General features: G+C 37.3%; 1 protein-coding gene across 1 annotated transcript in view; it reads left to right on the top strand.

Moving 5' to 3' along the window:
• Positions 1-21568, top strand: part of CFAP44 (cilia and flagella associated protein 44) — a 135711-nt gene that overhangs the window by 108143 nt on the left and 6000 nt on the right. Inside the window, exons 27-33 of the mRNA XM_039256627.1 lie at positions 459-662; positions 1605-1800; positions 11348-11458; positions 12849-12979; positions 14314-14430; positions 15479-15680; positions 20215-20375. Of these exons, the coding sequence (XP_039112558.1) occupies positions 459-662; positions 1605-1800; positions 11348-11458; positions 12849-12979; positions 14314-14430; positions 15479-15680; positions 20215-20375 (1122 nt within the window). The remainder of the gene's footprint in view (positions 1-458; positions 663-1604; positions 1801-11347; positions 11459-12848; positions 12980-14313; positions 14431-15478; positions 15681-20214; positions 20376-21568) is intronic.

The raw sequence follows: 21568 nt of genomic DNA, 5'->3' as shown, positions 1-21568 counted from the left end.
ATTAAATCAACTTTTGAAATGTTTGAAATTTTCAGAATAAGAAGGGAGGGAAATATTTAGTGCTTTCTGTATGAGAGGCAATGTAGAGATACTGTCGGCAAAGTGGAGGCAGAAATAAACACTGTCCACAAAGAGCCCATAGTCTCCAATTTAAACCATACAGTACAGCAAGAAGAGCATTCTTGATTGATGGCTTAATGAATGGTAAAGAAAGAGCTGGAGGGACTATAGTTACAGAATCCCTACCACTTAATAAATTTATGTAAATTTCATAATATTGGCAAGTTGTTTCATAAGACTTATACATGCATACCACATGAGCCCATATAATTTTTTCTCCATAATGAGGGTATAATGAGAAAATGCTTTTACCTAAACAAACTGGTATTGATAGTTTTAAAAATACACTAATCTGGTCTTAACTTGTCATATACCCTCAAATCTTTTTTCCACCTCAGATCAAAGAACTGATTGTCACCTTTGATGCAGAACTCCGTCTCCTGAGGCATCAGAAACTGAAACTAGATACTCAGATGAAATTATCTGACCTTCACCATGTCACATTATTTCAAGAAATGCTTCTCCTCAAGAATTTTGAAAAACAGGAGAACATACTTCAAGAGCGTGTTAATTCATTAGACAAAGAAGAACAGGATATACAAGTATGAACGGGCAGGAGAGGGCTGGTTGGCTGTATCCCTGAGTTATGGAGGCGACTTGATGCTTCTTTTCTTTCTTCATCTTCTCAACTTAATTCTCTCCACTGTTCTAGTCGTCCCCTCTTGTCTTTTCTCCCTCCTCCTCCTCACTTGTTATTCCTGCTTGATCTGCTTTTGGTATTCTTGGTCAGAAAAGAAGTGAATCAGATTTTTTAGTGAATTTGATCTGATATTTTGTAAGGTAGGAGAATAAGTTTTCAAAAGTGAGCCTTATATGTAGTTTACAAATTTCAAAGTATATTTTTGTTGACACTAGCTTTCGTAAAGTTGACTTTTGATTGTATGTTATCCTTATGAACATACTGGGAAAAGAAGTTGACTAACTTCTTAAATATGGTCTCTAGCGTCACAGTAATATAATTGAGTGTCATGGGAAACTACGTTTCTTGTTATGTATATGTTAAATTTAAAGAGATACATTATGCCATCTAACTTTGTTTTAAAGGAAGAAGGATTCCATCAAATAAATATTACGTATTGAATAGTAACATCATTTTTAAGGTATATCAGCTCTACTAAGAGATGTTTTTGTTTTAGTTATCATATATTCATATGAAAAACATCTTTTGTTTGTGAGACATTTCACACATGCAAAAATATTAGCTGGGAGTAAAAATCTCATTTAATTTTGATTTTTTGAGGAAGCTAAACATTAAAAAGCTGATCTTACTTGATTCTGAACTTAACTGATTTTTACAAAATAATGTTAAAGTTTTAACCAAGTAAGTGGATGGCTCTGCAAATATTAGAAATGTAAACTTCTATTAGGAAGGTTTAAAAAAAAATCTGTGAATTTTAACCTTACATTGTAATACGCCTTGTTATCTGAGCCTGGTTTATCAGACAGAAATACTCTGTCACTTTTTCCTGTTTTTGTTCATTTAGTGGAAAATAAATGAAACTCTTAAAGAGATGGAAGAGAAAAAGAATCAAATCGCCACACTTCAAGACCAAGAAAAAGCACTGTATGCTGGTTTCCAAGCAGCCCTTGGAGAAAACAATAAATTTGCTAATTTTCTCATGAAGGTCCTGAAGAAGAGGATTAAGCGGGTGAAGAAAAAGGAGGTTGAAAGAGATGCCGGTTTGAATTTCTTTCTAATATATGATCTTATTTATTTTCTCATTAGCATGAAATGGAAAAGCAGCTAAGGACGTATTCACACCTTTTATTTGCTACAACATAGACAGAGGTGCTATGAGGTTGAAGGGCAGAGGCTATAAACCTGTAGGTCTCTAACCATCTGCAGTTAACTTGTGTGTAACTGGTCCAAGGCAGCTTAGGGTAGTTTCATTTAACAAACACATCTTCTCATTTGCCAACTGATTGTCATCTTTGATAAAATATCTTTTCATGTCTTTGCCCTTGTTTGAATAGGATTTTTTGCTTTTGTACCCTTGAGGTATAAGAGTTCTTATGGTCAGGGCACTAGTCCTGTGTCAGATGCTTTGCAAATATTTTCTTCCAATCCGAAGCTTGTTTTTTCACTCCCTCAACAGGGTCTTTCACAGAGCAAAAGATTTTACTTTTGTTGAGGTCCAGTTTATCAATTTTTCTTTTTTTAGATCTTGCTTTGGTGTCAAAGTCTAGGAACTCGTGGCCTAGCCCTAGGTCCCAAGGATTCCCTCCTATCTATTTCTAAAAGTTCTATAGGTTAAAAAAACTTTTTTAAATGTTTCATCTATTTTTGAGAGAGAGAGAGACAGCGTGAGTAGGGGAGGGGCAGAGAGAGAGGGAGACACAGAATCCGAAGACAGGCTCCAGACTCTGAGCTGTCAGCACATAGCCCAAGGCGGGGCTCAAACCCACGAACCATGGAGATCATGACCTGAGCTGAAGCCAGATGCTCAACCAGCTGAGCCACCCAGGCGCCCCTAAAATTTTTATAGTTTTACGTTTTACATTAAAGTCTCTGATCCATTTGGGCTTAATTTTTATATATAGGGTGTGAGACTTAGGTCAAGGTCTTTTTTTTTTATCCTCTTGTGAATGTCCAATTGCTCTAGCACCATTTGTTGCAAAAGCTATCTTTCTCCCATTGAATCACTTTTGATCTTTTCAAAAATCACTTGTGTGGATCTATTTGTAGGTGTTTGGCTCTATTGATCAATTTGTCTCCTCTTGACCAATACTATAGTCTTAAGTACAGAGGCCATTGAGTTCTGAAGTCAGGTGGACTAATTCCTTCCATTTTATTCTTCTTTCTCAAAATGATTTTAGCTATTCTATTCCCTTTAACTTCACATATGTTAGAATAAGTTTTTACATCTACAAAAAATCCTGGTGGAATTTTGATAGCAATTGTATTAAACCTTTATATTAGTTTGGGGAGAAACTGCATCTTGACTATGTTGAATCTTCCAATGAATGAACACAGTGTGTATTTAGAACTTTGATTTCTTTCATCAGCAATGTGTCATTTTCCACATACAACTCATGTTCATGTTCTGTTAGATTTATACCTAAGTATTTCCTTTTTAAAGTGATTTTAAGTGCTATTTAATTTTTTTAACAGTACAAATATTTTATTAAAATCTCACACAAACTCCTAGAAAATAATGTAATTAAGTGGCATACTAAAAATATACATTAGTACAATTTTATAATGTTATTTTATACTTATTCTTGGTGTCATGTGTTCATACTGGTATGAACAGGCTTAGCCGACTGAGCCACCCAGGCACTCCAGCCTTACCTTATTCCTAATCTGAGGCGGACAGGATTCAAACTCAACATTAAGTATGTACCTGTAGGTATTTCACTGATACTCTATCAAGTTGAGGAAGTTCCCCTCTGTTCCTAGTTTTCATCAGTTTTTATTATGAATGAGTATTAAACTTTTTTCAGATGTTTTCCTGCATTGGTTGATGATTACGTGATTTTTTTTCTTTAGCCTGTGAATATGGTGGGTTACATTGGCTGATTATTGGTTATTGAACCAGACTTACACTGTTGAAATATCCTCCCCCCATGATGTATAATTCTTTTTATATATTGTTGAATTCTATTTGCTAATATTTTATTTAAAAATGTTGTGTCTAGGGGTTCTGCCTAGCTCAGGCAGTAGAGCATGTAACTCTTGCTCTTGGAGTTGTGATTTAAGCCCTATGGTGGGTGTGGAACTTACTTAAAAAAAAAAAAAACCCCACAAACAACCAAAAAACCCAAACCCCAAATAAACAAAAAGAAATTTTGTGTCTGTATATTCATGTGGATCATGGTCTGTAGCTTGCTTTGTTTTTCTTTTTTGTACTGTCTTTGTCTGGTTTTAGTATAAGGATAATACCAGCTTCAAAATATGAGTCAAGAGGTCTTCTCTTTGATTTTCTAGAAGATAATGTGTGTGGTGGTAATCATTTAAATGTTTGGCAGTGTTCTCCAGTGAAACTATTTAGACCTATAGATTTTTTCAGGAGAGTTTTAAGATTATAAAGGCAATGTTTTTAATAGCTATAGAACTTTTCAAATGTGATAATTTGTATTGTGTGTGTGAAATTGGTCTATTTCATCTGAGTTGTCAAATTTATATGTGTAGGGATGTTCATTGTAGCTCCCTGGTATCTTTTTAAATGTCTGCAAGGTCTGTAGTAATATTACTTGTTACATTCTTGATATTGGTAGCTTTTTTCTTTTTTAAAAATTTTTTTTAATATTTTATTTATTTCTGAGAGAGAGAGACAGACAGACAGACAGAGAGACAGACAGGAGGAGGGTCAGAGAGAGAGAGGGAGACACAGAATCTGGAACAGTCTCCAGGCTCTGAGCTAGCTGTCAGCACAGAGCCCGATGCAGGGCTCAAACCCACGAACTGTGAGATCATGACCTAAGCCAAAGTTAGACACTTAACTGAGCCACCCAGGCACCCCAGTGATGTTGGTAGCTTTTTTCTTATTTCCCTGTTTTTTTAGACTTGCTAGAGGTTTCTCAATTTTATTGATCTTTTTGAGAACAAACCAGATCTTGGCCTAAGTGATTTCTTTCTATCATTTTTCTGCTTTCAATTTTATTGATTTCTGCTCTTATCTTTACTATTACCTTCCATCTGCTTGCTTTGGATTTATTCTGCACTTCTGTTTTTAGGTTTTAAGGTGATGGTGAATAATTGATTTAAGACCTTTTTTTATCTTTTCTAATTTAATGCTATAATTTCCCTCAACATTGCTTTAGCTGTATTCCACAAACTTTGGTAAGTTTTTTTCACTTTCATTCATGTTAATGCAGTTTTAAAATTTGCATTGATCCTTCTTCTAGGTCTCATGGATTATATAGAAGTATGTTGTTTGGGTCCAAGTGTTTTGAGATTTTCCTGTTATCTTTCTGTTTTTGATTCCTAGTTTGATTCCACTGTGGTCAAAGAACACATTCTGCATGATTTTAGTTCTTTTATAGTTGTTGAAATTTGTTTAATGGTCTAACATATGGTCTCTCTTGGTGTATATTCTGTGTGTACTTAAAAGAATGCATATTCTACTGCTTTGGATTAAGTCTTCCATTGCTGTCAATTAGATTCTGTTGGTTAATGATGCTATTCAGGTCTTCTGTAGTCTACTGATTTTCTGTATAGTTCTAATCAAATGTTGAGAGAGGCGGCGTTGAGGTCTCCAAATATAATCATGGATTTACCTATTTTTCTTTTCATTTCTGTCAGTTTTTGCTTCATATTTTGCAACCCTGTTATTTTTATGCATACATATTTAGGATTGCTATGTCTTCTTGGTATATGGACACTTTTATCATTATATGAAGTCTTTCTCTGTCTAGAGTAGTTTTCTTTGCTCTACTTTATCTGATGTTAATATAGCCACTCCTTCTTGGCTTTGATTAATATTTGCATGAAATATTTTTTCTTTTACTTTCATTTTGACTATATGATTAGAAGTGGATTTCTGGTAGACAGCATATGGTTAACGTTTTTCACCTACTCTTTGTCTTTTAATTGGTATACTTAAACCATTGACATTTGATATGTTAGGGCTTTATCTGCTGAATTATTTTTTTAATTTTCTCTGTTTTCTATCTTCTACATTTTTCTTCCGTCCTATGGACTACTTGAACATTTTTTAGAATTCTATTTTAATTTTCTCTAGTGTTTTGAGTGTATCTCATTATGTAATATTTTTAGTGGTTGTTTTATAAATTACATTATATATACATAATTTATCCCAGACCACCAGTGTCATCATTTTACCAGTTTAAGTCATCTATAGAATCTTAATCTTCCTTTACATTCTTCAAAGGGAGGAAGGAAGCCTATTATATTTACCTAGAGATTTGCTTATCATATTTATTCTTCCTTGATGTTCCAAGTTCCTTTAAAAAATAATTTTCCTGGGGCACCTGGGTGGCTCAGTCGGTTGAGCATCTGGCTTCGGCCCAGGTCATGATCTCACGGTTCATGGGTTTGAGCCCCGCGTCGGGCTCTGTGCTGACAGCTAGCTCAGAGCCTGGAGCCTACTTCAGATTCTGTGTCTCCCTCTCTCTCTGGTCCTCCCCTGCTCGCTTGCTCTCTCTCTCTCTCTCCCCCTCTCGGAAATAAACAAAACATTAAAAACATAATAATAATTTTCCTTCTGTTTAGAGAATTTTCTTTATCTGTTCTTTTCAGATACATATACTAGTGATAATTTTTTTACTTTCCCTTAATCTGAAAATTAATCTTCATTTCCTTTCTATTTCAGAAAGTTATTTTCACTGAGTATAGGATTCTTTTAGGTTGACTTTTTTTTTCTTTCAGCTTATTGTGTTACTTCCTTCTGGCCTCCATGGTTTTGAATGAGACATCCCCTTATATTCTAATTACATCCCTTATAGGTGAAGAATCACTTTTCCCTCACTGCCTTCAAGCTTTTTTGTCTTTAGTTTCCAGAAGATTGGCTATGATGTGTCTTGGAGTAGATTCTTTGGGTTCATACCGATGGGGGTTCACTCCGTTTATCTGTAGGCTTATGTCTTTTGCCAAATTTGAGGAGTTTCTAGTCATCATTTCTTCAAGTACTTTTGAAAACTCACTCTTTCTTTATTCCTTTTGGGACTCATGGCATGACTGTTCTACCTTTTATTATGGTCCCATAGATCCCTGAGGCTCTGAGGCTTGGGATTTATTTGTTTTTCAGTCTTCTTTCTGTTTTTCAAGCTGGCTAATTTCTATTGTTCTATCTTCATGTTTATAGATGCTTTCCTGTGTCCACTTCCATTCTGCTGTTGAGTCCATCCACTGACTTTCTGTTCTAGTTGTTGTATTTTTAGTTCTAAAATTTCCATTTAGTTCTTCTTTGTAGCTCTTATTTTCCTGATACTTTTTATTTCTTTGAACAGGCTTTGTATTTTTTCATTTGCTTAAAGTGTGTTCATTATTGGTCATTGAAGAATTTTCATCGTGACTGTTTTAAATATTTTGTCAATTCTAACACTTCTGTTGTCTTAATGTTAACATTTATCCATTGTCTTTTCTCATTCACTTGGTGACCTTCCTGGTTCTTGCTGTGATTAGTGACTTCCAATTGAAACCTAAAAACTTTCATATTATGTTACGAGGCTCTGTATTTTATTTAATTCTTCTGTTTTATTTGGCTTTCTCTAACACTGCTCTGACAGAGAAAGGAGTATGTGCATATTCCTTATTGCCTGGTGGATATATTCAAGGGAAGGAGGATCTCCTTGTTCTGGAGTTCTGATTCTCCATGTAGTCTGTCCTGACAACATAGTGGGGATGGTCTTGGTACCTGTGGGCAATGGCAAAAGTCCTGACCCTCTACTAGGGTTCTTCTTCTTTTTTCCATTAGGTTTCTTCTAGTGTGACCTGTATGGGAGGAGGAAGTGAGTCTTGTTATTTCCGGATGAAAGTAGAAATCCAGAGTAGCCATGAGGTCTCCACAGACATCTTGGTGGGGGTTGAGAGCAGGGCTGGTCAGCAGCCAGCAGGAACCATTGTACTAGTTCCCTGCTTGGTCTTCTCTGACACCATCTTGGGTGGTGGGAATGTGGGATACCTGATTGCAGCTTTGCAAGGGTAGGTGTCTAGTTTCCCCACTTCGCCTTCACTGGTGGGGGTGGGAGTGGGATCACAGGTTTTTGTTCCTGTGTCATTTGGTTAGAGTATTGTCTAAAAGTTTTGTCTGATTAGGCTTCCTCTTTCTTGGCTGTTTGGCTAGAGAGAGAAGGCTCTTGTTGGGCCTTTTTATATCTATACCTATTGGTGTTTCCAGGCCACTGACCTATTCATTTCCAAGTCTGAGATATAGGAGGCTTAAAAGAAGACCCCCAAAACTCACCATAATGTTGTTTCTCAGGTCCTGAGGTTCATATTTAGTTTGCCTTCTATCCATTTTTCAGAATCTTCTGTTTGTTTTACATATAATGTCCAGGTTTTAGCTGTATTTTGCAGGAGTAATAGGAAAAAAATAGATCTAATTCATCTTCCTGGAGGTGAAAATCTATGTAACAATTTTAGTCTAATTTTAAACTTTGCTGATTTATTTCATAAAGTGGTATAGAAAACCTAAAGTAATTTTAAGGGAGATAATAAATTTAAGAAATATTCTAGAGAGTATGAGTACATCTCTTAATTTGATGTCCCATAAAATAGAAATTGCCAGTTGGTGATCTGTGGCTCATAAATCACCTCAAGATATTTAAAAAGAAAACAGCATAGAGTTGAGTGGGAGTCCACAATCACTTATCTAAAACTCTTAGAGACAGACATGCTTTAGTATTTAGTATTTTTTATATTTTATACAAGTTTTGTATATGGCACTGTTAAAGAAAAAAAGGATTCATGGCACTTGTTAAACAACAGTAAGGCAGACTTTATTCAGGGTCACTACTACAAGGGGATTTTATTTTAATTTATTTTTAAAGTTTATTTTTGAGAGGGTGACAGAGAGCATGAGTTTGGGAGGGACAGAGAGAGAGGGGGACAGATGATCAGAAGTGGGCTCTGTACTGACGGCAGTGAGACGAACGTGGGCTCAAACCCACAAACCATGAGATCATGACCCGAGCCAAAGTCAAACACTCACCCAACTGAGCCACCCAGGTGCCCCCAGTGGGATTTTATACTAGGGGAGACAGATCAGTACAGCTCTGAATATAACAAGGATAAGTGGAGATTTATAGCCAAGGAGCAGGTTGGGAGTCAGTGGATGGAAAATTACTAAGAGGTAGGTTAATTCTTTACTAGACTGACCTAACAGGATTCTTGCTGAAGACAGGACAGAGTGAAAAGATAGTGAGGGTAAGGAATAAGGAGGAATCTGATCAGATATCAAAGGTGTGGGAATTTTACTAAACTGATGCTGTAGGATTCTTGCTAAAACTAGACAAATGGGTCAAGAGCAGAATCTATGGTCCACTACTGGTCAGAGAGAGAACTCAGAGGAGCCTGACTCAAGTTTGGTTAAAGAAGAGAGTCTTTGTCAACTAACACCCCAGCAGGGTTTAGTGCAGGATCTGTAAATCAAACACCTTAATATTTTCATAGCAAGACATAAATATTCACACTAAGTAGGTTAAATAAATATTATAAATAGCATTACTTCAGGGAACTTATGAAAATATTCTTTTCAAGACACTATGATTCAGTAATTGTGGACCTATAAAACCATGTGTGTGTTAGGTGTGTCACAGCATAAGCTGTTTGGCAGCTTGGTCTTAGCCCTCTTTGACTCAATGCATTGAAATTAAGTGCACAATATTCTGCAGCCATTTGAGTTTGTGGTCTCTGTGTCCCCAACCATTTATTTGTTTGTTTTTAATTGGTTATTTTATTTTGCACAATTTTATTTAAAAATATTTTTTGATTGAAGTATAGTTGACCAACAATGTTACATTAGTTTCAAGTGTACAACATGGTGATTCAACAACTCTATGTTACCATCTCACCACAAGTGTGGCTACCATCTGTACAAACGATTGCAGTACCACTGACTGTATTCCCAATGCTGGACCTTTCATCTCATGACTTAGTCATTCCGTAACTGAAAAGCCTGCACTTTCCACTCCCCTTCACCCATTCCTCTGGCAACCATCAATTTGTTTTCTGTATTTATGGCTCTGCTCCTGCTTTTTGTGTTTGTGAGTTCATTTGTTTTGTTTTTTAAATTCCATATGTAAGTAAAATCATATAGTATTTATCTTCTCTGACTCATTTAACTTAACATTATACCTTCTAGGTCCATCCATGTTGTTGCAAGTAGCAAGAGCTCATCTCTCTTTTATGGCCGAGTATTATTCTATCGTGTATATATGTGTGTATTGATGGACACTTGGGTTGCTTCCATATCTTGGCTGTTGTAAAGCTGCAATAAATGTAAGGGTGCATATATCTTTTTGAACGAGTGTTTTCATTTCCTTTGAGTAAATACGCAGTAGTGGAATTACTGGATCCTGTGGTAGTTCTCTTTTTAATTTTTTGAGGGGTCTCCATACTGTTTTTCACAGTGGCTGCGCCAATTTACATTCCCACCAACAGTAAGAGGGTTACTTTCCCCCTACATCCTCACCAACACTTGGTATGTCTTGTCTTTTTGATTCTAGCCATTCTGACACATAAGGTGATACCTCATTGTGGTTTTGATTTGTATTTCCCTGATGTATGAGTGATGTTGAGCATCTTTTCATGTGTGTCTGTTGACCATCTGTATGGCTCCTTTGGGAAAATATCTACTCAGGTTTTCTGCGCATTTCTTAATCAGATTATTTATTTATTTATTTTTGGTGTTGTAGAGGTTCCTTATATATTTTGTATATTAGCTTCTTATTGGTTACATCATTTGCAATATCTTCTCCCATTCACTGGGTTATCCTTGTGATTTGTTGATGTTTTTCTTCACGGTGCAAAAGATTTTCATTTTGGTGTAGTTCCAACAGTTTATTATTGCTTTTATTTCCCTTGCTTTAGCAGGCATATCTAGAAAGATGGGTTTGTTTGTTTGTGTTTTGGCCAATGTCAAAGAAATTAACTCGTATATTTTCTTATAGGAGTTTTAGGTCTCACATTAGGTCTCTAACCCATTTTAAGTTCATTTTTGCGTATGGTATAAGAAAATGCCCCTCTTCCCCCAAAGAAAGTGGTCCAGTTTCATTCTTTTGCATGTTATCTGCCCAGTTTTCCCAGCACCATTTGTTGAACAGACTGTTTTCCCCATTGTCTATTCCTGCCTCCTTTGTCAAATTGACCATATAGGTGTGGGGTTATTTCTGGTTTCTCTATTTTGTTCTTTTGATCTACGTGTCTATTTTTCTAACAGTGCCATGCTGTTTTGATTATTATAGCTTAGTAGCATATCTTGAAGTCTGGGGTTGTGATACCTCTCGTTTTGTGCTTTTAAGATTGTTTTGGCTATTCAAGGTCTTTTGTGGTTCCATGCAAATTTTGGGATTATTCATTCTAGTTCTGTGAAAAATACTATTGCTGTTTTGATAGACATTGAACTGAATCCGTAGATTGCTTTGGATAGGATTGTCTTTAACCATTTTAGACTCTTTTAAAGATATTGACAAAGTGCCTGATTTCTCTGTTATTTTCCTAACGATTAACATCTTGGAAAAAAAGACTTAATTTTTAAAATCTGGGATTTAGCTTAACACAGGAACTTTTCTGCTTATTAACAATGGCTTCCTCTCAATTTAGATGAAGAAGAAGATAGTGATGAATCAAGTGAAGAAGAATCCAGCATAGAGAGTGATGAAGATGAGTCTGGATCTGATGATGAGGTTTTTGATGATTCTATTTGCCCAACAAGTAAGTTGGAGAGTCCCATATGTTCTCTGAGAAGTGTGAAGATGGACTGACCATACCAAGGAGGTCCTTTTTTTGGTTTCTCAGTTGTCTCATAATAAAATTTAAGGCAAGACTGGTTTAAATTGTATGAAGTATAGTCAATGAATACTTTCTTTTTTGGCTCTCTGGATGATTTAGTTTCTTTACCCTTGGGCAGCCATTTATGAATGACAAATATTTTGCAGATAATTTATAGTTGATTCACAGTCAAATTATACAGCAATTTTCATTTTATAGAGAAATGATGGATTGCACTGTGTGTGTATATATTTTACAAAGCTTTCCCATTTTGACAAACCCATTCAAATTTTCATATTTCAAATCCGTTTTGTAAGGGTACTTTGTACCAGTTTCATGGAGATGCTTAGCTATTTATATTCACTGTTTTCGCTGGTAAAACCAGTCTGAAGCAGCCAGGCCAATATTCTTACAGTCTCATAAGATGAATAGTTCAGTGCAAGGAAAACAATTTCTTTTTGGTCTGAAATTTATTTTTCTAGCCATTATATATAAATTTTAAAGTTTCATTTCAAATAAAGTTTAAATCATATTTTAATCTTGTAAACGAGACTTCCTAAAGTCCTATGCATGAGTGAAATAGAGCTCAAAAGATTAAATACAACTAATTTTATAGCAGAATTAAATGAAAAAAGTTTCACAGCTCGTTTAGTGGCAGAATTAGGGTTAGAACAAAGGTTTCTAAATTCTATTGTAATACTCTTATTTTCACATTCTTTATCTGTTGCTTGGTAGGTAAATGTAGCTGTGGTGTGATACAGTGGAAATTAATAGAGAGACACTGTGCCTGAATCCCACTGTGTCACATATCAGCTATGTGACCTGAGACATAGGGTCCTCACCTATAAAGTAGGAACAACCGTTTCTACCTTGCAAAAGCCTATGAGCTTTTAGTGAGATAATGTGCATAAAGGGCCTAACGGGAAACCTGGCTCACAGTACTGTTCAGAATGCCAATGCTGTATCATAATTACTATCATGATTACTTATACTATTAATAATTTCCACCTGGAACAATGGAGCTCTAAGTGTAGTCATTATTCTCTTTTTTATAGTTTATTTATTTTGAGGGGGTTGGGAGAGAGAGAGAGAAGGAGGGAGGGAGGGAGAACCACAAGCAGACTCTACACTAACAGGATGGAGCCCCAAGTGGAGCCCAGACTCATGGACCATGTGATCATGACCTGACCCAAAAACAAGAGCCAGGTGCTTAACCAACTGAGCCGCTCAGGCATCTCAGTCATTATTAGTTCTGAAGCTCTAAGGTCTACACCTCTAAAATTACCACATCCATAACAATGGGGCTTCTTTTTAATTTTGACTGTCTTTTCAGATTGTGATGTGGGTCTTTTTGAACTGGCCCTTCAACTTCGAGAGAAAAGGCTGGACATCGAGGAGTCCTTAGTTGAAGAAAAGAAAATTATTGATAACCTGAAAAAGGAATATGATACACTATCCAAAAAAGTATGGTGGTGTGCTTACTTGTTTATCCTTTCCCATAGTGCTGTTTGTCCTGCTAGCTACAGTACTGTCATTGCATCGCAATGACCTAAGTTAGGACTTCTCCCCAGAGAAGAAACATTTTAAGTGCTACATTTTAAGTGTTTCCTTTTCAAATGTACTTGTGGTGGAGGCTGATGCTCTTTTGAAGATTGGATTCCTTTATCTAAATCACTGACCTCCACACTTTTTTTTAATGTTTATTCTGAGAGAGAATGCATGCGCACATGTGTGCATGTGAGTGGGAGAGGGGCAGAAAGAGAGAGGGAGAGAGAGAATCTCAAGCAGTTCTATGCTGTCAGTGAGTCTCCCAGGCATCCCTAAGCTTTTTTTTTTTTTTTTTACTACATACATACATACATAAAAAAAATTGTAGGGCATGTATCCCCACAATAAATGTACATTTATTTACAAACTAGATTCGTGAACCATTGTATTAATATATTTTGTATATTAGGAAGCATTTAAAAAACAGTGAACCATTGTACTAATATATTTTACATATTAAGAAACATTTACAAAAACAGAAATGAAAAAGGAGAAGATAAAACTAAATAAATGGAAACTGATCTTTTCTGTACCCTAGTACATCACTTTGTTGACCCTCTGGGGTGTGGGCACCCCATGTTGGAGACCATGAAGCTAAACTGGCATAATTACATTGAGGATGTCTGTAGTATTTGCTCATTTTCCCTCTTAGATAGTTACCTACAGTAACATCACTTAAATCCTATTCACCAATATTTTTAATAGATTGGTTCTCATCCTGCGAATAGGAAATGATCTGGAAGACTTTCAAGTTTTTAAATTTTTAAATTTTTATTTTTTTCAAGTTTTTTAGATGAAGAACATGCTTTATGAATGCTTTAGTTAGTAGTTTTGTTGTTTTAAAGGGCTTTTCCCCTTTCACTTATTAAGGTCATTATGACTAAAACAGATTCCCACCATTTTGACAAAGACATTCCATGGCAAGAGCTGCTTTTCATGCAGCAAAAAATAAATAAATTAAATAAATAAATAAATAAATAAATAAATAAAAATAGAGGGAGATCAGGATATGCCTTCTGAACTCTTATTCACAAGACCTTTACAACCCTGGGGACATAGGAATGATTGAAAAAGTAGTGTGGGTCATGACTTAGCTGGAAGAAGATCACATACATTCCTGGGCTGCAAACTGGGATCATTCATGGAATCACAGCCCAGGTCCTGCTCATCTCCCAAGATGTCCTCCTTTTTCACCTGAGGTATGTGCATACTGGCTCTTGCCCACATTTCACACACAGGGCTTTCTACAGGTAAAAATTGTGGCAACTAATCTGAATGCGGCGGAGGAGGCCCTGGAAGCTTACCAACGAGAGAAGCAGCAGCGGCTGAATGAATTGATCGTTGTGATCCCACTCAAGCTCCACCAGGTGATGGGGCTGGAGCGGGTGCCCAATGCCATCTAAGCAGAGAGCCACCACACCCAGGCTTTTCCAGAAAAGAGTCACGGATCACTAGTGGGAAGAAGTGTAGTCCTTTGCTGAGAATTCTACCTGAATAATGACATCCTAACTTTTCTTATCCATCCTCAGATCATTATGAAAGAGAAATAGCCAAACATAGGTATTTCCCTAGGGGTCATTATCACTTCAAAAGTCCAATTAATTGTTTCAGGTCTGAGGAAATGAGGAGCCTATGACTCAATTTTTAAATTTATTTTTTTAGTTTATTTATTTATTTCTTTTAGTAATCTCAAACCCAATGTGAGGCTTGAACTCACGACCTCAAGATTAAGAGTCACATGCTCTTCTAACCAAGCCAGCCAGGTGCTCTGAGTAGCCAGCCTGTGACTTAAGAAAGAAACGGCTTAGAAGTTGAAATCTTGGATCTTGTGTATAGGTCACTTTTCACACCATCTTTAAGCAGACAAGAACTCATGGTGCAAGAATTATCTTAATCTCTGCTTGTTAATGAGGAAGGGCAAGACAAAAGAAAAATGTCCTTTTTCTTTTTTCCCTCTTTGCCCATTTTCACACTGTATTCAAATTACAACTTACATTAAAATGCCAAGATGCGTATCAGTGAGAGAAAAGGCCTATCATACCCTCCTATTTTGTCAAGTAAAGAGAGAAAGCTGTATTTTAAAAGGAAAGCCTTAGATCAGCCTCATGTATATTTTGTGTAACCTGACCTAAACTGGATTAGCCATATAAAGCAATTTGTCTAATATCCCCACCCTGTAATGCTGGTTCCATGGTTATGTAGTAGACGTTAGGCATAGTCTGTGGGAAGATTTGCTGTCTCTTAAGGGACATAATGTGTCTTACTATCTGAAGACAACTTCCTGCTTTCCCTTGCTCGGTAGTGGGAATGATAATAAGTCCAAAGGCAATGACCTAAAACAAGGGACTGAGAAGGAAGTGGTTTTTGATCTTACATTTTGTTTGATCTTTGTTTCATTTTTGTTTGTTTTGATAGATGGAGCATATAGTGTTTGGAGAAATACCTAATGATCTTTCTGGAACCTTGGTCTTTTCTAACCATTCCTTGGGACGGCTGCAAGAGCGGATCATACAACTCCATGAGGAAAATTCCAAGCAGCAAAAACTCAACAAAGAATGCCGGGAGAGGCGTAAACAGCTTTTCCGAGAAAAGAGAGAGATGGCAAAAACTATAAGCAGTGAGTAATTAAGCCCATGGTTTACGTAGTACTACCTATTGGTAAGAGAAGGAAATACTAAGTGGCCATCTCCAACTCTGAAAACAGTAGTAATCCCAGAATCAGACCCACAGAGAGCAAGGAAAGAGCTTTTTGTCTTCCTAGTTGCCATCTCTCCTCACCACTGAAGGGTCCCCTCCTGTATTAAGAGAATGAGTCTTTATCATAGAAGCTATTTCTCTTAAAAGATTTTATGCATGATGAAATGTAGAGTAACATGATAACTGTGTACTAACCACCAAGCTTAAAAACATAAAATATGGAAGGGACAACTGGACCCCCTTCTCTTCCTGAAACTATCTGCTACCACCCCCGTCCCCAGGGTCAACTGGCAGGTAAACACACATGCATACCTATGTATTCCACAATATTTGGAACCTTGTGCATATTTTTAACTGTACTATTGTTCATATCATTTTGCAGTCCACTTTATTAAAACAGTTTTTGAGAGGTATCCATCTTGCTATAGATCATTTATTCACTTTAATTGCTACTACAGTATTCCACCGTAGGACTCAGAAAGAATTTATTTCTTCAATCTTCTGTTGATGGATATTTAGGATATTTCTTTTTCTTTTTTTTTTTTTAACATCTTCATTTATTTTTGAGAGACAGAGAATGAGCATGAGTGGGGGAGGGGCAGAGAGAGACTCACAGAATCTGAAGCAGGCTCCAGGCTCTGAGTTGTCAGCACAGAGCCTGACATGGGGCTCGAGCCCACAAACTGTGAGATCATGACCTGAGCTGAGGTCAGTTGCTCAACTGACTAAACCACCCAGGTGCCTGATATTTAGGGTATTTCTAATTTTTTGTAATTACAGAGTTAGAGTAAATCTTGTACACCTCTCCAGGTGCAAGTGAGAAGGTGAATCCCCAGGACCGGAGTCTCTGGTTTGTAGGGAGATGTATGCATTTTCAGCTCTCCTATATATTGCTAAGTTGCCCTCCAGAGTGGTTGTACCATTTTATCTCCCCCCACCCCCCCACCAACCCCTCTCCTCTTCCCCAGCAGTATGTGAGAATTGCCCAGGCTCCAGATTCTTAAGAACATTTGATGCTGTCAGACTTTAATATTTTTGCCAGCCTGGTAGATGTTAAATTGTATTTCACTGTGGTTTTTATTCATGTTTCTTGGATTCTGGTAAGGTTGAACATCTTCGTACACATTTATTTGTCATTTATTTGTGTTTTCTTTTCTAAAATTGCCTGTTATATACTTCACCTATTTTTTACTTCTATTTCTTGTTTTCTTATTGATTTTAGGGAGTTCTTTCTGTATTCTGTCTTTGTCCATTAAGTGCACTTCAAATTTCTTCTAGTTTGTGACTTTTTTAGTTTGTTTAGGGTATCTTTTTTTGGGATATAGACATTTAAAATCCTAATGTAACTAATTTTATCAAAGTTTATGCTTTTTGCATTGTGCCTGTGTGTATGTCTTAAGAAATCCTTTACTGTTTTGAGATCATAAAAATATTTTGTCTACGTTTTCCTCTATTACTAGTGTTCTTCATATTTGCATTTTTAATCTATCTGGAGTTAAGGTGGATATTATAAGATGTATAATATAAAGAGTACTATCCTTTAAAGTACTTTTTGTAATATTTGATATATGGGAACATAAGTGTAAGTTGTGAAGTTTCCAACTTAAAAAAATAATATCTCTGATACTTTAGCATCTACTTTAATGCCACAGAACCGTATAATTAAAAATGATTAAAATGATACATTTTCTGTTGTGTATTTCACCACATTTGAATAATATATATATATTTAAATTTTTTAATTTTTTAAAATTTATGTTTGTTTATTGTTGAGAGAGTGAGTGTGAGCAGGGGAGAGGCAGAGAAAGAGGGAGACACAGAATCTGAAGCAGGCTACAGGCTCTGAGCTGTCAGCACAGAGCCCGATGTGGGGCTTGAACTCACAAGCTGTGAGATTATGACCTGAGCTGAAGTCAGCTGCCCAGCCAACTGAGCCACCCGGGTGCCCCCATATATAAATATATATATATATATATATATATATATATATATATTTTTTTTTTTTTTTTAACTTGAAAAAGGAATGGGAAGCCTATCGTGGTCAACTGGCCAACCAATCCAAGTTGCTTGGATTTGTAGAGGCCAGTTTCCAATGATTATAAAATAAATGGCTGGATTATAAAATTAAAAAAATACACATTAGGACTCCATGTTTAAATAACACTTATATGAGACACAGAGTTTTCTCAGGTGTAGGCCTTCTCATGTACTTCACATTCCTCTGGCTTCTGTAGCCCATGAATGTTGTTTATATTTGAAAGTGCTATTCATCAAACCAAGGAATAAACTCATATGAAAACAAGGAAAGAAGCTTGTTTCCCTTTGAGTAAACTCCGTTTGGGAAAATGTGTGAAGATGAAATGAGGTATTCAAATTTTCAGAGTGTTAATGAAAATAAAACAGAATAGTCCATGTGGTATAAGTTTTTTCAGCAACTTTCAGTTCTTCTCTCACATATCCCCCCAGCCCAATTTCTAAAAAGCAAGTTGTGAGCCTGGCTAAAGACTGATCTGATTCTGAAAGTGGAACTAGGAATGGGTTCCTTTTCATAAGCCAGAGAGCAAAGGCTTAGCAGTGATGAGAAACACCATAGTTGGCTTGTTGTTGCCTTCTTTCTCCCCAGACCCAATGGGCAAGAAGAAGAGAGTCTAGAACATGGTGGTGGGAAGGGGTAAGTTCATTCCATCCCAAGGATAACACTGCTCTAGGCCATGGGGAATGCATGTGGTAAATATTCCAGAAGGCTTTATGTCTAGTGAATACTAGCTGGCCTGAGTAGGAGAAAGGCCTAGGCTGGTTCCACAGGGAGAATGGCAAGGACCAGAGTCCATGTCCTAGTACGTGAGGCTGTCCTGAGAAAGGGTATTAGTTGGAGGGAGTCAAAGTTCTTACTGAGAGGCCAAGCAGGCAGCCACAGGCTAGCACACATGTGCAAATGTTCTAACCTTAATTTTTGCCTCACTGAGTATCATGACCACCACATTACACAAGTCACTGGGAACCCTGCTCACATAGAAGAGAAGCAAATAGCTCCTCACTGAATTGTGCACAGTGGCAGCCATGCTGGTTACACCATTATATGCAATTATAACAATGATACTGGAATGCAAACTTCTGCACTATAGCAGAATTGTGTCATCTCATTTCACTTTAGAGCCTTCAGTCTTAGGGCACAGTCTGGTGACTAAGACAGTCTTGTCACAAGATTTTATTTTCTGGGGGAGCTCAGACCCCACAAATGGAATTTCTCCCCAGATGTTCAAGTGTTCTCATGTTGTGGAAAAACAGTCAACCAAAGTAAAATATATTGCATGTTATATATTAAGATTATTATTAATTTATTATATTGTATTAATTTATTTAATTTAAGATAATATTAATTTATTAATATATTAATTAATAAAATATATTAAGGGACTGAAAAGGAGAGTGGTCAGGAGAGTAGGGGCCAGGAACTGTTCTCTAGACACATGGCTTACCTGTAAGGTGTGGTTTTCCCTGGTGAGAGGATGAGGACCTGCTCTTGGTTACCACTTCAGGATTGAGTGTATTGGAAATGAGCTTTTTACCCATCTCACAACTTGCTTTCAGAAAATGGGCTGAGGAGAGGGAACCATGTGGTTATTTGTGGAGGAACATTCCAGTCAGTGGGAACTGAGAGGGAATGAGTCTGGAGTGTTTGAGAAGCACACAGGAGGCCAGTGTGTCTGGAGTTAATGAGGAGAGAAGTGTAGGGCAGGTGGTGGGAGAGCTAACGGGGGCAGGACCCACCTTGTAGGGCCTTATGAACCGCTGCAGTGACTAATTTTTTAAAAAATATTTTTATTTATTTCTAGGAGAGAGAGAGACAGCGTGAGCAGGGGAGGGTCAGAGAGAGGGGGAGATACAGACTCTGAAACAGGCTCCAGGCTCTGAGCTGGCAGTCAGCACAGAGCCCGACGCGGGGCTCGAACCCACGAACCGCGAGATCATGACCTAAGCGAAAGTCGGAAGCTTAACCGACTAAGCCACCCAGGCGCCCCGACAGTGACTAATTTTTACATGTTGTGGGACAGAACTTTCCTCTAAGTGCCTGCTCTGTTCTTAACACCAGATGCTATGAAGATCAGTAATTTAAAAAGAAAAAAGAAAAAGCAAAATCTGTTACATCCTTAGTCTAGTTGGGGCCTGTTAACAGTCTGAGGAGGGTCACCCCAGAGCATGTAAGCCAGCCGGGAAAGCTGAGTCTGCTTTACCCACAATTTTCAAGTAGATGAAAAGACAACATGGGAGTCGGCATTGTAGGTGAGCAAAGGAGCAGGTGAAGAGTCACAGAAGAAAAATCAACTGGTAACATAAATTCCTGTACCATCCTCTGGCAAAAGCTGTTCTATAGAATGTTATTGTTACTGGTATTGTTCATTTCATACCCACGGAGTCCCCGAACAACCTAAGATAGTGACATCTTCTTTTAGAAATGGAAGAAACGGTCCGTCAGCTAATGATCAGCAAGTTTGGCCGCGTGGTAGACCTAGAAGCCCTTCAGACACTTTCTGTGAATACAACGCTTGAAGAGCTAAAGATCAAAAAACTTCGAAAGGAGCTGTCGAATGCAAAAGAAATGAAGATGTGGGAGGTACGGATGGGAGGACAGGTGACCCACCTTGGTTGAACCTGAGTTGTGGCAAGAAATGAAGTCAGTGGTTCCTGCGATACATCTGTGCAGCCAGAGACAAGTGTGTGAGCCCCACTTCACTCCCCCATGATCTTAAGCCTGTCTCCACATCCCTACCATTCACTTAGTTGAAGGGACTCGCCTATCTTGGAGTGAAAGCACCAGCACTGGGTTTTGGGGTCTTAAGTACATGGAAAAACGATGACAAAATGGCACGGATGATTACAAAGATGCCACTTTGACGTCTACATTAATGTATAAATAAATGCTCCAGCAGTGTTGAGAGATGGAACTGCTCTGCTCTGAGGGTCCCCATCATATTTTTCCCAATAGCTTTTGCATGCTGTTAGTATCTGGAAATTAGAAAATATCTCGAAGCAATAAATTCTATAACCAGGTATTGACTATTTAGCTAGTAGGGTCTTAGAAGATGTTAATGCCTACGTGGTTCCCTAAGCTATGAGATGAGGCAGGGCCCCAGTTACAGCCAGATGCAAACATAGAGCTTTTATAAAAATATTATAAGCTCCCAGATCACTGTGACTTCTCCAGTTGCCAGTTCTACCTCATCAGGAGACAGGGTGGGAGAAGAGGTTCCTAGTGCTATCTTGTCTCATCTTTGCTATCCAAGATTTAACACTAAGCCTTGAAGAAGCAAATTCCTGAAGCGTTCATGTGAATGGGACTGGTCCCTTCCAGGGGAATGCTGGAGATGATAGGGGCAACCTAAAATAATTGTTTGAAGCAGTAGGAGAACAAAGAAAAGCCACTAGGAGACATATGGCCATTCTAGTTGGCTACCTTGAGGATCCTGGGCCAAGACTGGGAAAAGATTAATATATGAAAGCTTGCTGTTTCAATTAATATTCTTCCTTTTAAATAATAAATAGCAACATTCAGTATGCACACTCATTTCATCCTTCTACAATGAAGCAGTATCTACCTTATTGTTACCTACTTTTATCCTTGAGCATACCCACGTTCTGTTTTCTCTAATCAACCCAGAGACAAGGCAGTTGGCCCTGGTGGCCTTTTAATATTGATTTCTGATTGAATTTTTCCACATGCATATTTGCTGAATGGTTTTGATAAAATCTGGATGTGCATTTTTCTAATTACTCTCTTATTCACTCAGTCCATCTTGGATCTTCCTT

The sequence above is a fragment of the Hyaena hyaena genome, unplaced genomic scaffold, assembly GCF_003009895.1.
Source record: "Hyaena hyaena isolate Hyena2069 unplaced genomic scaffold, ASM300989v1 scaffold_582, whole genome shotgun sequence".
Lineage (NCBI taxonomy): Eukaryota > Metazoa > Chordata > Mammalia > Carnivora > Hyaenidae > Hyaena > Hyaena hyaena.
This window is presented reverse-complemented; position numbering and strand designations above follow the sequence as displayed.